The sequence below is a fragment of the Pipistrellus kuhlii genome, unplaced genomic scaffold, assembly GCF_014108245.1.
Source record: "Pipistrellus kuhlii isolate mPipKuh1 unplaced genomic scaffold, mPipKuh1.p scaffold_m20_p_6, whole genome shotgun sequence".
NCBI classification, from domain to species: domain Eukaryota; kingdom Metazoa; phylum Chordata; class Mammalia; order Chiroptera; family Vespertilionidae; genus Pipistrellus; species Pipistrellus kuhlii.
This window is the reverse complement of record NW_023425562.1, coordinates 37920427-37938728: the sequence shown is the minus strand read 5'-3', so window position 1 is coordinate 37938728 and position 18302 is coordinate 37920427. Positions and strand designations below refer to the sequence as shown.

At 47.6% G+C, this 18302-nt stretch overlaps 1 protein-coding gene and 1 long non-coding RNA gene across 2 annotated transcripts; one reads left to right on the top strand and one right to left on the bottom strand.

The window, feature by feature from the left end:
- Window positions 1-1810: 1810 nt before the first annotated feature.
- Window positions 1811-17486, top strand: CNDP2 (carnosine dipeptidase 2). Its single transcript, XM_036418392.2, has 12 exons — window positions 1811-1829; window positions 3571-3660; window positions 4867-5010; window positions 6874-7036; window positions 8439-8527; window positions 10010-10210; window positions 11523-11607; window positions 13761-13921; window positions 14409-14573; window positions 15507-15648; window positions 15899-16046; window positions 16878-17486. Exons 2-12 carry the CDS (start codon window positions 3601-3603, stop codon window positions 16945-16947), a joined length of 1428 nt encoding a protein of 475 aa, XP_036274285.1. The 5' UTR covers window positions 1811-1829; window positions 3571-3600; the 3' UTR covers window positions 16948-17486.
- LOC118707693 lies at window positions 10940-11367 on the bottom strand. Its single transcript, XR_004984363.1, has 3 exons — window positions 11273-11367; window positions 11033-11152; window positions 10940-10964 (listed from the first exon to the last, which is right to left on the bottom strand). It is a non-coding gene; the product is annotated as an uncharacterized LOC118707693 (long non-coding RNA).
- Window positions 17487-18302: the final 816 nt, after the last annotated feature.

The following is an 18302-nucleotide window of genomic DNA, read 5'->3' as shown; positions in this document are numbered from 1 at the left end:
TTATCGGTGCTATAAGTGCATATTCACTTTTTACTTGAACCCAAGCCTCCTTGCTCTTCTTTATCAACAGCTTCTTTGCTAACTTAGTTATAACCACCACATAAATATCATATAAAACGCCTATAAACTTAACAGGCAATGTGTTATAGATCCTCTAAATCCTTTTTGTTGTTGTCACTGAGCCATGTCTCATCCCAGCAATAATCTCATTTATAGAACCTGTGGACAAAAAGGGGCCAGAAACTAAACATAATAAGCTTGGCGGAAGCCTCTGTGGCAACCTTGCAAACTCAGAGACCTCAAGTAACCACATAGGAGGATCTGTGGTCATCACAGGAACTAAAAATATTTATAGGATGTGGGAAATTACTAGTATATCCTTTGCAAATGTTAAACTTGTTTAAAGAAAACACTTAAAGAATGTGGGAGGTGTATGAGTTTTGCCAAATTCTTTTGGAATTAATCAAATGGAGATAGTCATTATGCCCAAGAATTGTAAAATATGAGTAGTAGATGTTTGATAAATAAATGGTGTGTCTTGTGGAGGTGGAGCCTGAGAAAGAAGACACCTACCAAGAAGGGCTCTTGCTGGGTAACTGGGCTCAAAATTTTAAAAAATAGACCATTTTTAAACAGGGGTCTGTCACCCTAGCCTGTATTGCATTCCTGCTATCTTGAGCCAGAGGAGTTCCTGGAAGCCTATTTCAACCAATAGGACTAATACTTTCCCTGACCAATTGGAGCTTCACATGTATAGTCTAGTATAGGGGTGTCGAACTCAATCAGAGAAGGGGCCAAAATCTAAAATCCAGCCTAAATCTCGGGCCGAATGGTTTACTGAACAGTCATAAACTGTCATTGTGATGGAAACGCAGCAGAGTGCAGTGATGACAGCACCGTGCAGGCCACATTGCAATGCCTGGCGGGACGGATTTGGCCCGCGGGCCTTGTGTTTGACACATGTGGTCCAGTAGCATCAATCTGACCAATCAGACTGCAAGGATTTGGAGCCCTCATTTACGTGAGATCAAACAAATCAAGGACCTGGGAATGGACTTCTGTATGTCAGCATCCCGTGGCTAGACTGAAGATTGTGTTTCCCTGCTGGAACTGAAAGGCTGAAACACCAACCAGATGGGCAGAGTGGAATTGAGTTGAACCCCCACCCCAGTCATTTCACAGCGTGCTGGTGCTGCTTTTGCTGTATTTCAATCGAGCTCTTTGCACTGAATAAAGTTTCCTTATCCACTACACTCCAAATTGGCATTAAATTGGCCACAATGACCATTGGTTGGCAGTCTGCCTTCCTTGATTTCTGGGATTATTGAATTTATATACTAAAATATCGGTAATGGTGCTGATGGTTTTGCAAAGGAAATGCCGAAGCTACGTGAAAAGAAAATGTGTGTGACCAGCAAAATGTGCACTGCTCAGGAGCCCACTGGGATGGGACACCCCACAAAGTCAGAGAGTTCAGGGGGTGAGGTGTGGGCTACCCGACTTGAGATCTCAGAACCTCATTATAAGTCACCGGGTCAGATTCGTCCAAGGGGCCAAGTCAGAGGCAGCCAAAGACACAGAGGGAGGTCACGCCGCGGACGGGCGCTAAACCCCGGCTCGTGCCCTGAGAGGGCGGGGCGAAGGCGGGGAGGGGCGGGGCTATGCCTGTTCCCGGAAGAGTCCGGGGATTGGTGGGCGGGTCGCGCCGGAGGCGGGGTGACGCTAGTCCTATAGAAGTGAGGATTGGTGGGCGGGGATTGGTGGGTGGGGCTAGCCCCGCTGTGGGCGTGACTGGGGCACGTGAAGCGGCCTAGGCGTTGCGGCTGCGGGCGGGTGAGGGACCTTTCCTGGCCGGGCGGGCGGGTTGCCCCCGGGAGTCGCGCCTCGCTAGGCTTTCAGAATGGATGGCGAGGCCGGAATGGAGGGCTCCGGGCCCAGCGGGTCGGGTTGGGGGCTTGGAGGGGCGGCGCCCACCGCCTGGTCTGTGCAGCTGGCGGTGACTGAAAACCGGGGTGTCTCGTTCAAATAGGGCCGGCGCGGAAGCCGGGCTCCGCGGGCGGGGAAGGGCGCACCCTCCGTCCCTAGGCCCGGGGCCAACGGAAGTCTTTCCCTCGCCCGCAGAGCTCTGGGCGGAGGCTCGATGGTGCTGCGTGGCCCGGCCCGGGTCAGGGGTCTCTAGCTGTCGCCGGCATTGAAGGCGGGGGTGGCAGCTTGCGGGTCTGAGCAGGTCGGGCTCAGTTTCCTTAACATGGAGGTGATCCCTGGTCCCCGGACGCTGGCACCACGTCCCTGAGGCCTGGGTCTCGAAGACAGGGCCACCAACCCCCCAACCCCCCCGCTGCCCAGATGGGGTCCGTGAAATCCCTCTGCGGCATTCATGGACTGTCTTCCTGGGTGGGCTCTTTCAGATGAGAGCCTCAGCTGAAGCCATCCGAGTTGGCTGGGAGGTTTGTAATAATTTATGGGTGGTATTTGAGGAGGAGAAAGGAGGCACTGAAAATAAGCACTTTGAACTCTTGTCACTGAACTCACCCTGCACAGCTCTGGCAACTTCCTCAGTTGCTGAGCAGCTTCCTGCTTCATGTCACAGCAGATACAGTCACTCCCCTGTCCAGAAATCACTTTGGAATCTGATATCAAACAAAACATGGTCTTTAACCAGTGTGTCGGTGCCCAGGCATCAGCACTCCTGGATGTGGTGGGATCTTGTTAGTTTGCAACTCTGGGTCTAAAATACTGCCTATCTCTGCGGTATAACAGCCCTTTCCAACCACTGGATGGGATTCAAATTGTCAATTTTAAGGAGGGGACAAGCAATTTTGAAAGTCCCAATATATAGCAGAATCATTTTTGTTTCATATGCATTTCAGATTTTAAAGGTAGGGCGTCAGGATCTCTTCCCCTCCACCCCCACCCACCCCTTATTTGTGGGGTAGAATGTGGTAGGTCTCACACATGGGAAACTGGGTGTTGAAAATGCTCAGGGGGATCGGGCGCAGGTAGATGGAGCTGCTTATTCTAATCAGGCCTTCTTTCCCATGTTGCCTTTAGCAGTTTCTGGACTCAGATTGTTAACTTTCTTAAACAGGGTTTATCGGTCTGGCCTGGGGCTTTTTTGCTATTTTGTGCCCTTGTGACTAAGAGATAGGCTGTGACATGTTTGCTGGGATCCTTTGAGTGATGGTTGCCTCTGTGGTCATAGTAAAGTTCTCTATGTGCTTTAGGAGAGTAAAATTAAATTAAATTTTTAAGTGCTGATAAGTCAGCATTACTGAAAAGTACCTATTTTAGTTTTCATCAGATTTTCTTCAACTCGCCTTTGCTTCTTTATCTGCCATTGTGACATAATCTTGGGTACATTTTCCTTCTGAAAAAGATGGGAGATCAACCTGAGCCTCTCACTGCATCCCAAAGCTTTCATTTCTGCCTCTTCAGTCACTTCCTGGAGTCCTCGTGATCACTGCTGGCCAGGAAGGTGGGGTAGGAGTTCATGACCCTGAGCAGCCGAGTGACTTTTCCTCATTCCTGCCTGTGTAGAAGCAGGATTGACAGGTTGCTCTTCCCTCCAAGAATCTCCAAGGCCTGCCCTTTGGTTGGAAGATGTCGGCCCTCGCTACCCTGTTTAAGTATGTGGATGAAAATCAGGATCGCTACATCAAGGTAAGGGAATATTTATTTATTCTAATGAACTTAAAATCCAGTTTAGTCCTTTGGAGCTCAGGGGAACTGATGTGGAACTGATGTGAGTTATGCTGTTTAAATCAAGTATTAAAGACAGACAAACACTGCATGATCTCATTTCTTTGTACAATCTGAACAAGAAACTCAGAGAAGCAGAGAGTAGAATGGTGTTTGCCAGGGGCTATGGGAAGTGGTGAGATCCTGATCCTAGGCAAAGGGCACACACTTTCAGTTTTAAGAAGAGTAAGTTCTGGAAGCTTACTGTTCAGCATGGTTACTATAGTTAACAATACTGTGTTGTAAACTTGAATCTGCTAAGAGAGTAGTTCTTAGGTTTGCACAGGGGAAAAAGAAGTGTGTGTGTGTGTGTGTGTGTGTGTATACAGGGTGGGGCAAAATAGGTTTATATATTGTTTGTATGAAAAATAATAAAATAATTTAAGAATAAACTTTTCCTTACAACGGTAAACCTACTTTTGCCCCACCCAGTATATATAAATCTAGAGATCTTTTCCTTTACCTCCTCATTACAGTATAAAAGATACAATTTTGGCTTTTGACAGAAAGTCTTAATATATGTTTCTAGAAATGGCAGAGCTAATTGAAATTTTTGTTTAATCTTCATCTATAACTTCTTGTAGAAGATTAAAGACCTCTTTTGCATTTAGGATGTTTTTAATGATTCAGCAGCATTATAGATTAATTTATTACTTGATTTTAATTTAAAGAATCATGCTTTAAAGTTATTCTTGGTAGCCACATTTCAGATGAAATCTTTAGAGTTCTCATTCTAAAACTTATACTTTAGAGAACCTGCCATTATAAGGATGATAACTAAGCTAACCTGAACTGAAAATCTTGGGTAGTTTCTGTGCCCCTCATTTGTAATTTTGTTAGGTTCAGATAAAAAAGGTATTTATGGACTCTATACATTTTATATTCACCTCATGCTTAATGGTAAAAAATATGACATGTTTCTGTTATGCTATATAGTTCTTGCTACAGGGTCAGTAAAAGTAGGTTTTGATTGATCTGTTCTTCCATGTGTGGTCAACATGTTCAACATGGAGTGGCCACAGGTAGCAGGTCAACGTTGGGTGCCTGAAACACTGCAAAAGTATGGATGCCTTTCTTCCTTTAGGAGTATCATTTGAGAATCCCTTTTTGCTTATTGTCCACAAACAGAAGCTTGCGGAATGGGTGGCCATCCAGAGCGTATCTGCATGGCCCGAGAAGAGAGGGGAAATCAAAAAGATGATGGAAGTGGCTGCTGCGGATATCAAGCAGTTGGGCGGCTCTGTGGAACTGGTGGATATTGGAAAACAGAAGGTATGAGTGTACACTCAGATACCCTGCTTGTCTTTTACCAGAAAGGCCTGATTTGGATATAAATCTCTGTATGGTTTCTTCAGTTGGACTGGGGCACAGGTTTTTGTCATTCTCGGCATTTATCTCCAGGAAGAACTGCAGAAGGTTACCCAACCAGTTAGCATAGAGGCTGTTCTTAGAAAATAACAGATTCACCAGAAATCAGTCTCCTTTTAAACTAGGCAGCTACACTCTGTCCACGTAAGTGTAAAAACACGAAGACTCCTACAGTCCCCACACTCTGTCTCCAGCATCCCTACTGCAAGGAATAACACTTTTTCTTAAAAAAGAGGAACTTTGTGTGGGAGCTGGATTCTGACAGGAAATTGCTTTCTAACTGAAGTGAGCAGTCCACTCACGCAGAGTCATTACAATGATTTCAGTTCCATGTGAATTACCTGTTTCATGCCATGTATTTTCAAAGATGCAGTATCACTTTCTACTGCAGAGTGTGGCAAATTTTGCTTTATCTCACTTTTCTTGTCTGCTGGTGTGTCAGTTGAGGTCATTGTCCCTGGATTGTACTGTGGACATTCATCTCAGTCTGCTTTTTTCATGAGTGGAAGCACCCGAGGCCCAGGTGGGCTTTGCCTCCACTGGGAACCACACCAGTTCCCAGTGGCGATAAAACCTGGGCCTCCTGATTCCAGTCCAGCAGTGATTGTGAGGGCTGCACAGGGGTGTCTGTGGGCTTACTGAGAGTTACTTATGCTGAGTATTTATGAGTGGAGTTTACTGGAAAGACAAATCTGAGGACCTGCAAAAATCCCGGCAGCCTGGTGCGTTCCTGAATGTATGGTATGCCCTGGGGTGCTCAGAGCCCCTGGGCTTGGGGCGGACACTTTCATCAGCCCATCACTCACCCTGATAGGCTTGTCACTTTCACTAGTTGCTCATTTACCCCTTGATTGTAAATTGTTAGTTTAGTTTCATTCCCAATTTAGTCTGGGAGTTTATTAATGTTTATTTCACAAGACTATGTTCTAGTAACTAGACGTATGTGATGGTTCTAGCATGAGTAATCATTACCCAGCAGCTACATAAATTTATGTGTACCTTTGATCCTTCTGTAACTCCCCCCCTCCCCGCCGCCCCCCAATTTTGCTGGTGGTACTTTGTAATGGTGACAGTAGTTTTCCCTGTAGGGATAGAGGAGCTGGGAGAGCTGTTACAGGGTGCAGGGCCGGATTTTAAAGTGCCGGCTGGAGAGTTGAGCTGTTGTAGGCATAGGAGAAGCACTGAGCCTGCCTTCGCTTCCTGCTTTGCTGTTCTAGAGAAAATACCGTGGCTAATGCATTGGCCCCATTCTTACGGGATCGTTGAAGACCAGAAAGCCTTCTGGAGGACCTGCTCCAGTGCCTGCTCGTGCACTTTCCTGTGACAGTCACTCATCCTGGTCTACAGCCCTATCTGTGCAGAACTAATGTGATTTGCAAACACCCATCTTCTGCTTTAAGATTGTAGTAATTTTTATTCATTATTTAGAAAATACTGAACTAAGTTGCATCCCAAACTCACCTCTAAAAACATGTTTTGTTGTATTAGAGTTTAAAAAAAACAAAACAACAAAAAAAACCCTGCCTTTAGAAATCTACCAAATTGCCTTCAATTGGTGAACATAATTCAGTCTTTGTACTCTGGGTTAAAGCAAAATAATTTCTTGTTAATTAAATGACTCAGTTGAGCAATATGATCTTAAATCCTGCAATAGAGGGAGGTTGATGAGAAGGGATAAGAACACTTAAGGTATTTTAATAATATCTGCCATGAACATTAGGTTTTTAAACAAAGGCTGTCTTCATATGCTTCCCTTTCCTCTTGCAGCTCCCGGATGGCTCAGAGATACCACTTCCTCCCATTTTACTTGGCAAGCTGGGCTCCGACCCCAAGAAGAAGACAGTGTGCATCTACGGCCATCTGGACGTGCAGCCGGCAGCCCTGGAGGATGGCTGGGACAGTGAGCCCTTCACACTGGTGGAGCGAGACGGTAAGGACGCTCTCCTGGCAGAGCAGCGCTTCAAATCCTGCTGCTGCTTCACCGGCAGAATCGCCAGTACTCCCTTGGCCATCCTCCCAGAACAGGCTGTGTGAGCTAATATAGCAATGGGCTTCCAAAAGTTTACACGTGTGCACCAGACAGGAACACGAGAAAGCCTTCCCGTCCTGTGGAAACGGGGGTTTGTGGCCTTGGGTCAGTGAGGCTTCCCCAGTTCTGAACTGAGGCAGTGCAGCCCTCACATGCTGAGTCTCCACTTGACAACCCTCTGGAGCCTTGGTGCCACTGGGACCCCTTCCTCCTTGAGTTGTCTTCCTCATCACTCCTCCCCCACCTGCACCGCCAGCTTAGAACACAGCCCCTCCTGATTGCTCGGAAGGGAGGGGGCTCCCTCAGCAGACTCAGCGTTGAGGACGCTGGAAGAAGCTGGGAGTGCATGCCTCTTTGTCTTGTACACCTCAGTGCAGTGTGGTCTGCACCGTCCCCCACCCCCTGTCACCTTGTCAGCATTCCTCCCAGAACAGTGATGCTTTTAGGAGAGATCTTTAGCTTTTGTGAAAAGTTGGGTTCAATTTAAAAGTAAATTCCCAGGGTATGATGCCTTTAAGCCTTGTACTACTTTTGGGTGGGTCGTGTTAAAACGGCCAAACATTTGGAAACAGTCTTAGGAATGAGGAAGTCATAGAGCTGACCAAGACAGAGGGAAGCTGCGATCTGTGCTTTTCCCTGGTTGCCCGCAGGGCTCTTGTCACATGACTGCAGGCCCGGGGGAGGTGTTGTTTCCCCTGGAGGGGCCCCTGGAGCGGGAGTACAGAGGGAAGGGACTGACTCCTTACACTGAGGGGAACAGTATTATGCTGTTAGATTTCAGTGATACCCTGGAGAAAAATGGGAGGAACGTAAGTCCCATTCTTTATCAGATTAGATGTGAAATTGAGGTGGGGTCAGATTTGTCGTTCTCTTGATAAGGGTGTATGGTGCTTTCCCCGCCCTGCCCAGGTTTTCTACCCTTATTGATACCAGCTGGTTATGGATTTTAATCACTGGCCCACTGATAGTAAGCTCCTGGACCTGGGTCTGAAGTTTGTGCCCTGAGTCAGCAGGACTGTGAGCACTGGCTAACTGCCACGTCTGCGGGGATGGGAGAAGGACTTGGAGGCATTCACGTGAAGGCAAATTCTCCCATCATTTTAGCAATAGTGCCGGCTAGAGACTTGGGGCTCCTGATAACAGGAAAATGGGCTTCCAGTGTCAAGAGACGTTCTCAGGGCAGATGCATGTGGTTTTGCAAAGTTGTTACCAGATGTTCACCTGGTAACGATGTTATAAGGGTTCACTCTCCATCTGTCTCCTTGTCATTGTAATGCTGTGAATTTGCTGATTGCTGCTTCAGGCAAGCTGTACGGGAGAGGTTCGACTGATGACAAGGGGCCAGTGGCCGGCTGGATGAATGCCCTGGAAGCCTTTCAGAAAACAAATCAAGTATGTCACCCTCCTTGAACCTGGTTCACCCCATTCCATCTGAGTGTAACAAGGCCGGGCTTCTCAAGATCAAAGATCAATAGGATGTGAGACAGCAGGCTCCCCCTAAAGTGTCAGTCCGATGACTCAGGCTTTAGATGAGAGTTTTGTTCCAGCTTCAGGAAACACTGCAGGAGTAATTGTTTTACAGTGTTCAAGGGTCGCACTATTGATAACTAGGCAGGAATCCAGGCCACACACAAATGACCCTCCCACCTGAGCTGTGATAAACGGACAAACCCCTTACTTTCTCTGCATGGTTACAGCCTCCTGAAAATACATTTTATTTTTAGAAATACATTTCCTTAACTAGGAACTCTCCACTCCTTGTTGAAAATTTGTAAACTTTAGAGGAGCAGAGAGAAAAAGTTGCCTAGAATCTCAACCCTAGGAGACTTAATGTTTTGGTACTTACCAATCTTTTCACCTGCTTTTAACCTAATTGTGATCAAGTGTACAGATGGCTTTTGCGTTTTGCCTTTCTCTTGTATCATGATAAAATTAGAATTGTAAGACAAGCATGTTTGTTAGAGCATGAAAAGGTAGATCTGAATAGAGTCCAGAGGTCCATTTTGCACAGGAGAAAACCGCGGCCCAGAACCACTGGATGGCAGTGCTCCCATGGCCGCCACATGCTGGGCGCAGGGACTGAGGCAACTGAGAGAAGGCATAGATGTTCAGGGCAGAGCTGCCCAGAGCAGCTCCATCTACCTGATCCATATATCAAGGTCCTCAGAAGGAATCCATCTGAGGGGCAGGGGAAGGGAGGTGTGCCTGAGCAGTGCCATCCGGGGACAGTTCTGAAACGGACTCTGCAAACTTCAGTCCCAGTGAGGCCCTGCCATGCCACAAGCCTCATTTTCTCATGTGTGGAAGGCCACCTGCCTCACTGCACAGTGCTGGGGAGACCTGGTAAACTGCAGAGAGGAGCCAGATGGACAGACAGCAGCACCCACTCTTTAAGAAAAGGTACTTTAGTGCGAGCAGGAGGTCATAGTGCAGGAGTACCTTCTAAATTAAGAAGAGGCTTTCCCTCCCTTGAGGGCACTGTTGGTGGCCACAAGGGTGCAAATGAAGACTTCTGTGATTTATTTGTGTACAGCCTTCAGAGAACAGCTTAGGCCTTAATGCAGACTCCTGACCTGCCCTGAGTGAGCACATAGATCCCTGTGACTCAGAGTGTGGTTACCTGAGGACTTGCTGGCAAGGAGCTTTCAGTGAGGATGTAGCTGTGGCTGGAGCCAGGCTTGTCCCCTGACACAGCCCAGCACCTGGGGACTGAGGGTCACTGGGAACTGCAAACCTCCTGTCAGAATGCTTGGTCTGGAGGAAGTTGGGTATTTGAAATTGGTGATTTCACATTTGGTGACTTCCTGTCTATTGTCTCTAAGCACTAAACGTATGTGAAAGCTGAATGCCTGTGACACTCTTTTCCTATCACAGGAAATCCCTGTTAACATCCGATTCTGTCTGGAGGGTATGGAGGAGTCGGGCTCTGAGGGCCTGGATGAGCTGATTTTTGCCCAAAAGGACACCTTCTTTAAAGACGTGGACTATGTCTGCATTTCTGACAACTACTGGCTGGGGAAGAAAAAGCCCTGCATCACCTATGGCCTCAGGGGCATCTGCTACTTTTTCATCGAGGTATCGGTCACATTTCCCATGTCTCATGGTGATTCCCCTGTCGTGCTCCCTGCCCAATGCCATCAGAATCAGCAGCATCCACCTTCACGCTAGGGTGTATTCTTTGCAGGATTGTCTTGGGCAGTTGAGAAAAGATGAAGTGCTAGTCCATGTAGGAAGACTGAGACATATGCAGAGCATTTTAGGAAGACTTCCTTTCAAAAGTGACAGTGTTCATATTTTAGCTCTTATCTCTTGACTGAGAGATCTTAAGGGAACTGGGATATTTACCCTCAACACAGAAGCCCAAGAGGATGGACCTACCACTCACTGTTGGGCCGAGCCTCGGTCTTCCCCTCTACACAGAAAGGTGGGGGCTCCTACCTCACGGGTGACTGATGATTAGTTCCTGCGTGTGAGGGTGGTCTATAGACTCAAAAGTTCTGGGAATGATCATAGAGCCCTCACCCTGTGCAAGGCACCTTCTACCTGCTGTACGAATAACCAACGGGGACACAGTAGCTTGGAGGTGAGCGGTCTTACTCTGCTACAGGTGAGGAGGCAGAGGCCCAGGGCTGTTACTGTTTTATCCTGGTTACATAGCGTGGCAGCGGTGGGGCAGACACTGACCCCAGGTCCTTGGGCTTCAGGTCTCTGCTGGCTCTTTTTTTCTGGTGGTTGTTACCCTTTCATAGCTCTTGCAGAGTATCCCTGAAACCACTGCAAAATGCTCTCAGAGCTTGGGGAGTTGCCCTGCTCAGTACTCCTAGCTCACCTGCGCTTAGTACAGGTTCACCTATGCTCAGTACTCTTAGCTCACCTATGTTCGTACTCCTAGTACACCTGTGCTCAGTATTCCTAGTTCACCTGTGCTCAGCACTCCTAGTTCACCTGTGCTCAGCACTCCTTGCTCACCTGTGCTCAGCACTCCTAGCTCACCTATGTTCAATACTCCTAGCTCACCTGTGCTCAGTACTGCTAGCTCAGCTGTGCTCAGTACTGCTAGCTCACTTGTGCTCACTAATCCTAGTTCCTCTGAGCTCACTACTCCTAGTTCATCTGAGCTCAGTATTCCTAGTTCACTTGGGATCAGTATTCCTAATTCACCTATGGTTATATTCCTGGTTTACCTATGGTTGGCATTTCCAAGGATATTTTCTGTTGTTTCAAGTTTTATAATTTAGGAAATGCCTTGCTTTGCTCATTAACGGAGCAAATTTTGATTTTAAAAATTGCCTGTCAGGTCTTATGAATGTTCTTGGTTCAATTTACTGTCACATGATAAAAATAAGCTCTGCTAAGCAGCCCAATAGAGTGTCTTTGTTCCTTCCAGGTGGAATGCAGTGACAAAGACCTGCACTCTGGGGTGTATGGGGGCTCAGTGCACGAGGCCATGACGGATCTCATTACGCTGATGGGTAAGCCGGGTTTCAATCATGACTTGGTGATTTGGGAGACCAGCTGGTGGGCTATTTCCAGGCTGTCATCAGCATTTGGTGCATTCCAGTGTTCTTCATGAACCACTTCCCTGTTACCCTGCAGCTCCCTTGCTCTGCTCACTGTTCCCTTTTAAAAGATTGGTCTGGATGCCTGGTTTCTGCCTTCCTCTTCCTCACACCCTTACCTCCCTGTGTAACTAAACTCTCTCTTGCCTCCGGGACCCAGCTGGTCACCCCTGGCTCCTTCAGCTCTGTCTGGCCTTGTCCAGCCTGTCCCCTAGATTCCCACAACTGTCTTTCCTCTGGACACGTACTAGGTGTATCGGTTAATAATGCAGATTTTTTTCAATAAATGGAGTTGCACATATATTGATATATTTGCAATGTGATTTGATATATATGCTATTTTGTTGTATTGACACAAGCTTCAAAACTTCATATTTCAAATTCTCTGAAGGTGTTAATATCATAGATATTTTTACACTTAAAAATGTTGAATTTCATGCAAAAAAATCGGCATTTGTGGGAAGTTTTAATTTACTTTATTTTGAAGAAAAATGCTGTTGAATACTTTGGGAAGCTTATGGGAAACATGCTCCATTTCAAGATACTTGTGAATGCTGGTTTAAATGCTTTAAAAGTGATGCTTTCAATGTGAAAAACAAAAATGTCCAGATTTGAAGACCAACAGTTACAAGCATCATTAGATGAAGATGTGTGTCAAACTAAAAAACAACTTCCAGAAAGATTAAATGTTGCTCAGCAAACAATTTTTGATTGTTTACAAACAATGGGAAAGATTTTAAAGGAAGCAAAGTGGGTGCCACGTCAAGTGAATGAAAGACAAATGGAAAACCGAGAAGTCATCAGTAATGTTGCTTCAACAGCATGAAAGTCTTTTTTGCATTGAATTGTGACTGGTGATAAAAGTGGATTTATTTTGAGAGTCCCAAATGCAATCATGGATTGATTCAGGTCAGCTATCAACATTGACTGCAAGGCCAAATCGCTTCGGAAAGAAGACAGTGCTCTGTGTTTGGTGGGATCAGGAAGGTGTGGTGTACTATGAGCTTCTAAAACCAGGTGAAACTGTTAATGCTGATCGCTAAGGACAACAGATAATCAATTTGAACCATGCTTTGATAGTGAAATGACCAGAATGTTCCAGAAGACACAGCAAAGTAATTTTGCCTCATGATGATGTACCATCACACACTTCAAAACCAGTTAAAGACTCGTTAAAAGATCTTGCCTGGGAAGTATTTACCCACCCGCTGTATTCACCAGACCTTACTCCTTCAGATTTCTACTTGTTCTGATCAATGGCACACGCACTTTCTGAGCAGCACTTCAAAACATACAAAGAAGTGGAAAATTTGGTCTCTGAATGGTTTGCCTCAAAACAAGAAAATTTCTATTGGCACAGTATCCACAAATAACCTGAAAGATGTAGCTAGCGATGGGCATTACTTTGAATACAACACCTTTGATGTTTCTCTTAAAATTATTGTGTTTGCTTTGATTACAAAATTCACTGTTATTAACCGGTACACCTAGTATGTCACTTCTCTCAGATAGCATCTGCTCCAGCCCGTTTGACTTTGTAACTGGCCTCAGCGAGGGCTCTTGCATGGTCGGCTCCTTGAGAGTGATACCCCAACTCACTCTCCCTGGCATCCTGTTGCCTCACCATAAGGTTTGTTGTGCTGTTTCCTTCCCGGATGGATGGTGGCTGCCATCTGTGGAGTCTGTTGCTCCTGGGACTGGAGTCTACTCTGTCCCTCTCTCTAGTTCCCTCTCAGCTTGGGAGTAGCTATTTTCTTGTGGAAAGTGCGTTGAAAAGGCAATATTGGAGAGTGTCATGGTTTTTAGAGGAGGCCTGGGACCACTCTGCTCAGGATGTCCTGGTCTGTGACCGTGGCCAGTTCTCCTGTCCCTTCGTATCTAAGTGTCTTTGTCTTAAATTGGAAGATGGTACTGCTTGCTTCACTGGGTTATTATAGTAGTTAACTGACGTATGAGCACAGATACCCAGGCGCTCACATGTGCCCAGGAAAGGTGACCACAGGGCTCTTGTGCCAGGACTCCCTGCACCCTATGCACTGGCACCCACGGTTCCCTTTCTCCTCCAGGCTGCTTGGTGGACAGGAAGGGGAAGATCCTCATCCCTGGCATCAGCGAGGCTGTGGCACCCGTGACGGAGGAGGAGCTGAAGCTCTATGACCAGATTGACTTTGACCTGGAGGAGTACGCCAAGGACGTGGGAGCACAGACCCTGCTGCACAGCAGCAAGGTGCTGCCTTGGCCACACCAAGACCTGTCCATCCCCAAGCCTCCCAACTGCAGGGGCCCCTTGGGAAGGAGCAGAGTGGCTGGCAGAGAACTGGGCATTTCTGTAGGCACCTGGGTCATTGGAAGGTGCAGACCACTCCGGGCTGGGTGCTGAGAGGTTGTTAGAAATGTCAAATACTGACTAGTGACCACATGGGCCCTGAAATACATGCAGAGAAAACCTAGAGGCAGGTAACTCTCACCTGTTTGCATGTGTAGGATGATCTCTAGGACAGGCCAGAGACGGTGTAAGGCCTACCTGGCAGAGCCCACTCAGTTCCTGGTTTATGAGGTCTATGTAAGCTCACATTCAGGTCAGCCAGCATTAACTGAACTGCGGAGTCTGCATCTCCTTTCTGTGCTCAGGAAAGCTGTGACTAAGTGGAACCTCCCAGAAGACATTCTTGTCTCTGAAAGCTGTCCCCTGAACTTCTCTGTCATTTTTGCAGAAAGACATCCTGATGCACAGATGGCGGTACCCGTCCCTCTCCCTCCACGGGATCGAAGGTGCCTTCTCCGGCTCAGGGGCCAAGACTGTGATTCCTAGGAAAGTGGTTGGCAAGTTCTCCATCAGGCTCGTGCCCAATATGACTCCTGAGGTTGTCAGCGAGCAGGTACATGGGGCAGTGGGACTCAGGGAGAGGGGGCCGTGCACCGGCAAAGATCGGGGACCAAAAGGTTTTCCTCTGAACGACTGAAAAATACAAACCCAAACCCATATGTCCCCACCTCTTGGCTATGGTCAACTCAGTAATTACTAAGATAAGCAGTTCAGAACCTGATCGAAGATAAAGGCCACATAAAAAAGCATTACGTGTAAGTGACCTTTGTCAGTGCTGAGGCATGCCCAAACCTGATCTCTGACTTCAGGTCAGATGCTGACTTTGGGTCCAATATGTCATGGTGAGGGTCCAAGGGGCACAGCACCCTCTGGGCTGTGGTGAGGAGCGGAGGGGAACACTCCTGTCGGAAGATTTCACAGGGGCAAGTTCTGATTGCTGCAGGCCCGACAGGCCCCAGGAGCAGTCAACCTGATGGGAAGGTTTGGAAGATAGAAGCTTCCCTATGGGGAGAGGACACTGATGACTGGCATTTTGTCATAAAGAGGTCTCCCTGGGCCGGCAAATGGCTCTAGTTTTAGTCTGGATGTGATCTTTTTATAAAGCAAGTCAAAGAACAATTTTGAAAACTTGGTTTACATATTATCATTATATGGGGACATCTACATAAAGGATGAATTGCTTGACATAAAACATTTTACCTGCAAATAACTGGCTTTTGATTCTTGATAAAATCACCTTTTCTATTATCACAGTTATGCACATCAGCATTTAGCAGCAGAAAATTCACTGTAGACTCACTCTAGACCCATTGTAGACCTGTTATAATCTCACTGTAGACTCCTGGTGGACTTACCGTAGGCTAATTGTAAACCACTGCAGACTCACTCTAGACCCATTGTAGACCTGTGTTGACTCACTGTAGATCTGCTGTGCGTCAGGTGCAGAGCTTTATAATACTTTGTGTCTCTTCTGTTTGTGGTTCAGGTTACAAAGTATTTGACAAAGAAGTTTGCTGAACTGCAGAGCCCCAACAAATTCAAGGTGTACATGGGCCATGGTGGGAAGCCCTGGGTGTCTGACTTCAACCACCCTCATTACATGGCTGGGAGAAGAGCCCTGAAAACAGGTCAGACATTCTCCTGGGAATGATGCCAGGACCCCCAGCGTGTCTGCTAGAGCTCTGCTGTATCACATGACACATAGCTATATAGTCATGCTCTGAGGAGCATCGACTTGCAGGCTGGGCCGCACCGCCAGCCCAGCCATTCTGGAGAGGGGCTGCTGTCCCAGGGTCCAACCTTGGTGCTGCGGGTAGTAGGTGTGCAGGGAAGCCTAAGCTCCCAAGCTAACTATTTCTTTTGTTTCATTCCCTCCAGTTTTTGGTGTTGAGCCAGACTTAACCAGGGAAGGTGGCAGTATTCCTGTGACTTTGACTTTTCAGGAGGCCACAGGCAAGAATGTCATGCTGTTGCCCGTGGGGTCCGCTGATGATGGTGCCCACTCCCAGAATGAAAAGCTCAACAGGTGAGGCTCTGGATCCTCAGTCCTGAATCTGGGTTAGTTTTCTTGTGGATACCAGTGAGAAATCCTGTGAAAGCCAGGGCGTCCCCTGCGTCCCTTCCTCCTCCACACCTGCCCCTTTCCTGCTGCTAAGAGGTGATTTCTGGGGTCCCCGCCTCCTGTGCTCTCTACCATCTGTCCCTGGTGAGGGAACACAGGTGGGAGGTAGGAATGGAAGCCTGTGGGAGGTGGCAGTTCTTTAGAACAAGGCTTACCCAGTGGTCTGTTGATCGCTGTGCTTCCCCGGCGACTCCTGAAGGACCCCCGCATCTTCCTGTTTGGAAGTCCTCATGTCATTACTGACTCCATAAGCTACTTTTCTCCTTACTGGCTTATACAGACATGATAGGGTCTTTAACCAACAAAGACGGAAGTTGATCTCTGAGTTGGAAGCTGTGAGGAAAGACCCAGGAAGAGCAGAGGAGGATAGGAAACAGGGGTCATCTTGGGGTCAGGGACTAAGAGATAGAGGCCCTGCATGGAGGGTGGAAGGAAGGGACAGAGACCTGGGCCCTTGGAAACCAGGTGGTGGCTTCAGATCCAAACAAATAACGGGAGGGCCATGATCAAGACAAGGCCTTTCGTAGTCGGGGGCTAGGTGAGATCCCGTCTATTCGACTGGTCCCTGCTGGGACACTTGGGCTGAGCCTACATTTGAGAACCAGGTGCCCAAATTCTAAAGGCAAGCAGAACTCAGGGCCTGCACACCAGGACGGTGGGATGCTCCCAGAATGCCACATGTGTGCCTGGATCTCGGGACACCAAACAACACCATGACTTGTTCCTCTCCATCAGGTACAACTACATAGAAGGAACCAAAATGCTGGCTGCGTATCTGTATGAAGTGTCTCAGCTGAAGAACTGAGAGGCCCCGTGTCCTGTGGAGCACCTCTGAAGGCACCCGCCCTCCACCCATTTCCTCTCTGATCGCTCCAGAAAGCAGTCTGTCTTCCTCCCCTCTTGTCACACTGCACACAGACATCCAGGAATGGACACAGGAGCACCAGCCTGTCCCTGAGTGACATGGCCCACACTGGGCAGTTACACACGTTCAGTCCTGGGGTATCAGTGACCCCAGATGTCAGCTGAATTCTCCGAGATGCTCAGCATGGCTTGGTCTCCAGGACTCACAACAAGAGTTCTGTAGAAGGTTCTGGCTGACATCTAGTCAGACTAAACGGAGGCCTTGCTGATCCTGGCCCTCCCTCTGCCTCTGATTCAGGGTCGGGCACTCTGAGTATCTAGGTGGGATGTATGATAAGTGAGGGCCTCCCTTTCTGGTCCTTTGCTGCCCTGCAGTTCTGTTCTCTACTGAACTCTGTAACCCTCCTGTCTTCTTGCTAACCCTCCAAACCTGAACCTAACTGGAAGGATCTGTGCCAATGAATAAAAAGTACAAATGGAGCTTCTGGATGCGTCCCTGCCTCCTGACTTACCCAGGAGCACCCTGTGTGTGGAAGGTGGTGTGTCGTGGGGGCTTCAGGTGGGGGTGGGTCTTCTTTCCCAGCCCCCCAGGAGGAGTGGGGACTCATGGCCCCTCCATAGCTGTTAGGAAAGTGTCTATCCCCATCTCCATGCCTTGTGCTGCCTAGACACCAAAAATCCAGTCAGATTGGTTTAAACAAATGGAGAGTTTATTGGCCCAGCTGGTAAAAAGCCCAAAGTAAATGGGAAGAAGGGCTTACTTCATTTCAAAGTATATAGTTTGTCCACATTGCTGACCTTCTTAACTCGGATGTGAAAAAGGGCTGCTATATTTTGAGCCCTCATACTCATACTGATGAAACAGAATGATGACATTGGAAGTCTTTGTTTTAGCCCAGCCAGTGTGGCTCAATGGTTGAGCATTGACCCATGAACCCAGAGGTCTTGGTTTGATTCTTGATTAGGACACATGCTCAGGTTGCAGGCTCAGTCCCCAGGAGAAGGCATGCAAAAGGCAGCTGATCAATGATTCTCATCATTGATATTTTTCTCCTTTCCTCTCTGAAATCAATACAAATATATATATTTTTGAAAAAACACACTCATTGTTTTGGCCCCCTCTCTGACACCTTTGCTCCCCAGGTTCTCCCCTGCTCTGGAGTCACCACAGCGTCCTGAAGCCTGTGTTCTGCATTCTCATCTTCCTAACCAGCCGTCCTAGTCCTCAGGGAGGCTTGCCCTGGGAGATGGTGCCCATCAGCCAAGTACTGTGCGCAGCAGAGGCCTTCCTGGGAT

Bases quoted from the DNA above. Each gene is read 5' to 3' on its own strand.
- CNDP2 (XM_036418392.2), top strand. From the start codon at position 3,601: ATGTCGGCCCTCGCTACCCTGTTTAAGTATGTGGATGAAAATCAGGAT. The intron at 5,011-6,873 runs GTATGAGTGTAC...TTCCTCTTGCAG, and splicing joins TGGATATTGGAAAACAGAAG to CTCCCGGATGGCTCAGAGAT. The intron at 14,574-15,506 runs GTACATGGGGCA...TTTGTGGTTCAG, and splicing joins CTGAGGTTGTCAGCGAGCAG to GTTACAAAGTATTTGACAAA.